Source organism: Dendrobium catenatum, unplaced genomic scaffold, assembly GCF_001605985.2.
Source record: "Dendrobium catenatum unplaced genomic scaffold, ASM160598v2 fragScaff_scaffold_400, whole genome shotgun sequence".
NCBI classification, from domain to species: Eukaryota; Viridiplantae; Streptophyta; class Magnoliopsida; order Asparagales; family Orchidaceae; genus Dendrobium; species Dendrobium catenatum.
The window spans coordinates 157,325-165,110 of record NW_021318862.1 but is presented as its reverse complement, the minus strand read 5'-3'; the positions used below and the strand labels follow the sequence as shown (position 1 = coordinate 165,110).

Sequence of the window (7,786 nt, the reverse complement as noted above, 5' to 3'; positions counted from 1 at the left end):
AATTAAAACTTCCTTAAATAACTTCTCCTTCAGGGTTTAGGGGGACACAAAATCCTCTTGGTTCTGTTGAGAGTTCAACCGAGCCCATGGGCTGTTTCGGCCCTAACTTGATGGGTTGGACCAGCCTCTCTACTCCCCTTCTCCCGCCGTCCCATAATGCTCACAACTTAAAAAAAAAAAAAAAAGAAGGAAATTTCTATATTTATTTTTATAAACAATTATAGATGTCCCAAACAGATTCTAAATAATACTGCAAAGCACAAACTAAAAAATAATGGATTCCATGCTTCAGACGGTGGCTGTACATAAAGCAGAAAAGATTATGTACAGTGCAAGCACAATTCTGTAAAGTCATTAGATTGTATTCAGAATTAGGTTTTACTGACAGCAGCCTTGCAGACGGGGCATGCATTCTTCCGAAGAAGCCACTTCTTTATGCATTCTATATGAAAGCGGTGCTCACAGCCCAGTTTTCCCACTTCATCATCCATTTCATATTCCTCCTGCAAAACAAAGAGGATAAATAGCAACGAAGCTCTACGATTTAAAGAAAGAAATATATATAAAGTTGCATAGATACCATACTTGACAAACGCTGCATTTTCTTTCCTTCTCAGTGGAGATACGGATATCAAAATTTAAGGGTTTCACTTTAATAATACTGGATGCAATTTCTTCCTCTCTCAAGCCAGTACTGACATATCCAATCTTGTCGCCAAGTTCAAGCAAATCCTGCAAATTGAAAATCAGATAACTAAGGGTTCATGCAGTGCAGAAGTTGCAAGACAAATAAGAAGAAACAGAGTTCAGATACCTCGTATGTCATATTATCAACATCAAGCCGCCAGTCACTGTGTCTATCATAAGCATCCCCTCTTCCCGATCCGACTCTATGGTGGAAACTCATTATCTGCTCAAAATTATTTTGCAATCAAAACAAGAAAATCAATTGCTATACAAACTCATTTACCAAAATTAGCGCAACTCTACAACAACAACAACATCAAGCCTTTGTAACAATAACAACAAAAACATCAAGTCTTTGTCCCACTACGTGGGGTCGGCTACATTAACCTTTTTTTTTCCATTGTCCTGTTAAGAGTCAAGTTCTCATTTAAATCTAATAAAGAAATATCATTTCTAATTTTTTCTAACCAAATCTTTTTAGTTCTAAATCAACCTTACTTAATATAAATCAAATCTAATACCTCTACTTTTTTAACCGGATCATCGGAAGGCCGTCTATACAAATTTAAAATTTTCAACACAAACCAAGAGTAGCACTGAGGAGTCCATTGAGGGAACTATAGATTTTCTTTTTTTCCTACAGAAGTTCGCCAAGAGATTGGAACACTCCCAAAACAATTACAATAAGAAAAAAAATAAAATAAAAAATTTGAGGCGGATAAATGTAGAAAGGATTTAAAAGAGAATTTTATTTTTAATAGGACATAATGGAGAAAAAGGACAATATTTGAACAAAAGAAAATGTTTATAAGATGTAAATACAAGAATGCAAAAAGAAAATGCCAAAGTAGCCAGCACAGCTGACACTAAACTGGATGTAGCAAGGATCACAGGATAAAGTAACTAAATGGGAGTGTGCAAAAAGTGGAATGGGTAGACGGATGACAAGAAGAAGGAAAAAAGTTAAGTTGATAAGGAATGATATGGCTTGATTGGATTTTTCTTTACGTTCTATCTCTCAAATCAGTCGCAAAATACCACTCAACAATTGTCAAATTATCAGTAGGCAAATTGGCAAGTTTATATGCAGAAACAATAATTCTCCAACCTTTCAAAGTCCATAGAATTCCTCTGCTCTGTTTAAAACTATATGTAAGGGCAAGCTGCAAATCCTTAAGAATAGGTTGTATTTAAGAGGAACTGGGAAGGCTTAAGCGCAGGAATCGAATATTTCCCTGAGAAAAATTAACGCCATTAACACCTACATGCACCTGTACGTACAAAAAATACAACACAGTACTTTTTGACATACAATATAGTAACAATTATATTAAATTGCATCATGCCAATATATATCATTAATATGTGTCGAAAGTGGTTATATCCGGTCAAGTTTTTTTAAAGGAGCCCACCATCAGCTCTTGATTATATGCATCATGCGGATATATAATATAACATCTGGATCAACTAACATAAAAATAAAATGATGAGATTTAAATGAAATTGCCTATATTCTGATCTAGATTTAAACATTGGTATTATTAAATTTAGAAATATATTCGAGGAATAGTCATAGGGTATAGTTGGATTGCATCAATACTCAAGAAAAATTCTTTAAAAATACTAAATGTTCGATTTCCAAAAAGTTGGATTTACCAAATCAAAATTAATGTGATATGCTCAATTCATTTGGAGAAGTGTTACTAGTAAAACAAAATCTATAGAAGGTAATATGAAAGATAATTTAAATAATGATACTTGTTATTTAGTATTTATGAGGATCAATGACATGATCAATTTGAAATTAAAAAAGGTGATTATAGTATGGATACTTTATAAGTTTGAATGATATATCACTAAATATTATATGCCTATAGATTATTTGTTGTCAATGCTTGTTTCATTAATGGTCCTAAGTAATAAATTAAGAATAAATTGAAATATAGCTCTCCAAGGATATTAGATGATTTAAAGAAAATTTATCATCATCTCATCTAATTCCTTTTAAATACAAGTCAACGCAACAATCATGTATGATCAACTTTGATCCTATTAAAAAAAACTATACTTCATAAATATTCTTTAAATATGGATATATAGAAGAAGATTAATAACTATGATATGAATTTTAATCTAATTTTGTTAAATTTAAACTCAGACCATAGCCTAGAATAAATCAAGTTCATAAACTAAACCTAAACTAAGTAGAAGTTAAAAACAAAATCTAAAATTGAGCTTGAGATTAGATATGAACATAAATATTAATTAGATTTTGAATTTTAGGCTGAATTTAAGCATGAGATCATTTACTAAATTTAAATCTCAACTATAATGTGAATTGACACCTGATTGAGACACTAAATAAATCAAAATGTGAAATTGATAAATCAATCAAATTTTTTTGATAATGTAACTTTGATGAAGTAACTAATGAAATTATCTCTACAAATTAAACTAAAACCATTTATGTTTTTGGTTGGTTTACAAATTTGTAAATTCATAAAATGAATCTTCTAGAGAATGCTAAATTTTTCAAATGAGTCATTAATGATGATTCTCTATAAAAATTTGAAATTTGAAATTCCATCTATTTAGTTGAATATAAAGGTTCAAAAATTCATCAAAGTCCATCAAGACTCTGAATGATTTTATACATAAATACTTAAACAAATTAATTTCAATTAAGATATTTATTTTGTTTAGGAAATAATTCTCATTAAATTGGTGAATTTCTGTAATTAAAATCACATTTTCTTTTTGGACTTGTAATTTAATTGATATTAATTTTTAAAGTTCAAAGAATTTTTAATTAATTTTAATTTCATAATCTTTCCATCTAATGTCTGCTTGCACATAGAATGATAATTAAAAGTTATCACTAGGCCTAACACCATATCAAATTAAGATAGTTTAAGTTTCATTGTTGGGTTCTAATTAGACAATGTGAGTTGAGACAATGGTGTGATCAAGTGGCTCATAAGTTAAGCAAAAAGAAAGTGAGTTCATTAGATTTCGATTAGATGAATCCCAAATAGCAACAAGAAGAGATGACAAAAGAGTTTGACACCAACTTCAATAATCTTGTGGATGGAGGGTTTTACTATATAAACAAGATTCATTGGATTTCAAACCAATGATTATCGGATCATCTCTTAACTTTGGCGAGGGATTCTTAAGGTTAGGGCTCCAAAAATTTAGCATGCTTAGAACTCACTCCCTAGACTTCCTTACAAGATCATGAGTATAGCTTTGAGCTCATATGTACAAGGACATATGATAGTCCCACTGGCAAGCAACCATAATGACAAGTGATCCTTTTTTTTTTCTTATTATTTGTTTTTACTTTATATAAGGTTAAAAAAATCCTTAGGTGGTTTAAGGTCTGGTGCTTAAACTATGGTTCCTATTCCCTATTATGTAGCTTATTGATGGTGCAAAAAATAAAGCGCTTCATGATGGAAGTTAAATGCATCACCCACATGCAAACCTATGTGGCAAGGTATCTGACTTATGTGTAGAGCATTTAGGGCTTGATTTTGGTGAAAATTGGGGTAGCTCAAGCAGCCTAATCTCTCATTAAGGCTAAGATCCTCTCAGTTGGCTCGAACTAGCCTAAGGATGGTTTAAATCAGCCTTGCTCAAGTCAAATTATACATAGCTTAGCTAAATTTGAGAGTTGATGAAGCCAATTATGATTCATCCTAAGTTCAAGTGCTTCAATTCGACTCAAGTGGGTACAAGACATTGGTGTTGGCTTTGGCTTTGAGTTAGAAAAACTCGGCTGAGGCTTAGGTATGCTGAATAGGGTTTGGCTTAATCCATTAGGCTCAAATGGCCTAAAGAGCATCCAATTGAATGCAATTGCACTCAGATGTGGATGCACCCATTGACCACCTAAGGTTAACCTAGATCATATCAGACAACTCAAATCAATTAGAGAATAGGCACGTCAACCAAGGTAGGTACACTATCTAGTGCTCATTTTGAGCTTGCTAGAAGTTGTTTAGAATGCCTAGATTACCACAGGCCAAACGAAGATAAGCAGTCTATCAAAGTTAATTTTAACCACCTAAGGACCACAATGGATCACCTAAGACCAAGGAGGGCAAAGTTGCAACCCATTAGCTAGTCTTAACCCATTTAGTCAATTGGGCCAAAAGCAATAGGCTTCTAAGTCTGGGATTAAGTAGCATGGGTTCTAAGAAAAAGTTTCTGGGATCAACCTCACTTTCAAACTTTTTGAAGGTAAATAGATTCAAGCCACAAACGTATTCAAGTTCAAGATACTGGTTTAGTAGTGCACGTAAGTCTTTTCCTCTCAAGTAGAATTTGTTCTTGTAAATATATGTATATTGGCTGGCATATTAAAGAAACAGGAAAAAGATTGATAGAGCTTGCAGGACATAAAATAGAACTATCAATGTTTGAAAGGCTTGTTGATCTAGCAATAGATTAGGAATATAAATACACATTAGGATATTTTTAAAATCCAAAACTTCATCAAAATACAGGTTATTAGTGGTTTTACCTGCTGTAAACTGGTATGCATGCTAAAAAGGATGGAAATAAGAAAACTATATTGAAATAAACATAAAAAAATCCATTTAAGGGGGCAATAGAAGGGAATTTTTCAGCAACAATCAGGCTTAATGTATTGAAGTTAAGGAAACAAACAAAAAAGCTTCAAGAGTGTTCATAAGTTCGAAATTTTTTTAAGCAGAAAAGATTAAATCATAACAAGTACGTCATATCATGGTCCCCATGCTTGGATTTTCCTGTTGTTGCATTTTTTTTTTAATTTTTGCTTTTGCTTTGATTGCCTTTTTCTTTAACATAAAATAAAAATAAATTTGGATGGTCTTAGGTGTCAGTCTTTTTACATGCTAGTGCTATCTATCAAATATTGTGTTTGGTAAAATGTTCTTGTATTCAAAGATGCTAGTATTTTTAATAAGGATTGAAATTTTGAGATCTAAGGACATCTCAAAGCTATTGGCATTTTGATCAAGATCTAGATGTGACCGAACTAGGACATCACAACCATTTTTAAATTTACTATATGGACATGTCATCAAACTAATAGCATGACATAACAGTGTGATATTAGTGAACCAAACAACCTCTTGCTTTTTTAGAAACAAAACTTGGAACTATACCACTAAAAAAAATTCCCCTCCTTAAGACTTGTTTATTAACATAAGGGAATCTTATCACGGTCTATGTCAATTTCTAGAACATATGAACACACAATTTTAAGAAATACTTATTACAATCCATTCTGAAGGTGACTTCGGTACCTTACTTGGCAACGAAACTTTTTTTTAATTTAATTCCTAGCTTCGCTCACATACACTGGACCAATCCAAGGAAACATCTTTTCTATTATAGATTGGACTTTCTCGCACATGAGTTAATCTCTTTACACTTCCATTCCATGACATAAGTTATTCTTATTCTGTCAAGCATAAGCAACCAGTAGATTTATCTTTCAAAAAACACTGAAGAAATAAAAAAAAAAACTGCGACCGAATATAATTTTTACCTGAAATGAAAAAAAAAAAAGAGGAGAGAACAAGAGATAAAAATTTGGCAAGTTTCAACTAAGAATTTTCTATTCATTCAAGCAGCATCGGAGCCAATGAATATAAATATTTGCTCATGGTTGCAAATAATTGAAATTAAAAATATAATAAAAATGAGAGTGAGATTGGAACCTCTTCAAGCTCAACAGGACGATGGTGGTAATATCCTCGAAAGTGATGGTAACGCCAGGATGAACTGCGATCCGTTCCAACGACCGCTCGAAAAGAGGGAAAAGTCTCTTCCATTGAATATCTCAGTTCTAGGTTGCCATGTCTTCTCCCAGAATAAGGCCGCTAGCGTCATTAAAGAATGCAATGAATGACTTCAGAACCATCAGAAATAACCACCAAGCAGCAAGACAAGTGAGGCAAGGGAAACCATTCAAATTCCGAAAAAACATTTTCCGAAATGATTCGAATACTTCATATTTACTTAGGAGGAAAAGAGAAATTATCACAAAGCAAAATTCTAAATTAAAGAGATGAAGAAACGGGTCATTATTGTTTCGATTTATCTTCTTCTCAAAAGATGGTGATGAAAAAGGGCAGACCGATTTCCAAGAAAACTTGTTAAGCCCGTTTGTCGAGCAAACGCTGCCCCGTCAAAAAAATTCCCGACAAACCGCAATTTCAGAAAGCGCTGAATGTCTAACGATGTTGAACCACAATAAATTTTGATATCCAATAAACCCGAAACCAAATACATACAGAAATGGAGTTTAGATGGAGATCAAAACATTCCTAATCAACAAGCAACGAAATAACAAATATACAGATACCTCACTCAAAGCCCTCTGGACCTCATGACTATGATTCCCTACAGATTCATCCCCCGCTACAGAAGAGTTCGACGATGACGCCTTCTCACGTGTCTCCTTCTTATCCTTCTTCGTTCTCCGCCGCTTGGAACCCTTCCCCTCACTATTTTCCGAGGAGCAGACGGAAGAATCATCTGAGAAGGCGCAGCCAAGGCCACAGAAAGCTGAGGAGCCGAAGGCCGTCTTCTTACCCACAGCCGAATTGGCCGCCAGTGGTGATGAAAGGGAGGGCGACTTGAGAGGGTTGTGATCAACGGCAAGGGATGATGACCTTCTGAGATGAAGAAGCCTACGAAGGCTGCGGCGACGAGGAGACGGGGAAGGGCTATCGGGGGACGCCATTGGCACTTAGCAGTAAGGATTTGGGCTCCTTTGTTTTCGGCCTTATGAGATTGCGAGTTAGCGAGCGAATGATGATCTGGCGGATTCTGGTCTTGGCATGCGGAGAGAACAGCACGTGTCAGAAATAGTAGGCGGGCAGACCAGCCGAATTTGGGGTCTGAGCTACTTAGACGTGGAAATGCTGAAATGAGAGGATTAGGCCCAGCATTTATTGAATTTCTTTTATTTTGTTTTTGTAATTTTATTATTATAAAAATATTTTATGAGATATTAAATGATAATTTACATTAAAGGATGCCATTAGGTCCTAATTTTATATATTATTTATTTATTTCAAATTATATTTTAGTGGCTTTA

General features: G+C 33.9%; 1 protein-coding gene across 1 annotated transcript; it reads right to left on the bottom strand.

Moving 5' to 3' along the window:
• Positions 1 to 245: 245 nt before the first annotated feature.
• LOC110110337 (probable E3 ubiquitin-protein ligase HIP1) lies at positions 246 to 7,498 on the bottom strand. The gene is made up of 5 exons (XM_020841755.2): positions 7,049 to 7,498; positions 6,402 to 6,563; positions 815 to 910; positions 586 to 732; positions 246 to 503 (listed from the first exon to the last, which is right to left on the bottom strand). Exons 1-5 carry the CDS (start codon positions 7,427 to 7,429, stop codon positions 372 to 374), a joined length of 918 nt encoding a protein of 305 aa, XP_020697414.2. The 5' UTR covers positions 7,430 to 7,498; the 3' UTR covers positions 246 to 371.
• Positions 7,499 to 7,786: the final 288 nt, after the last annotated feature.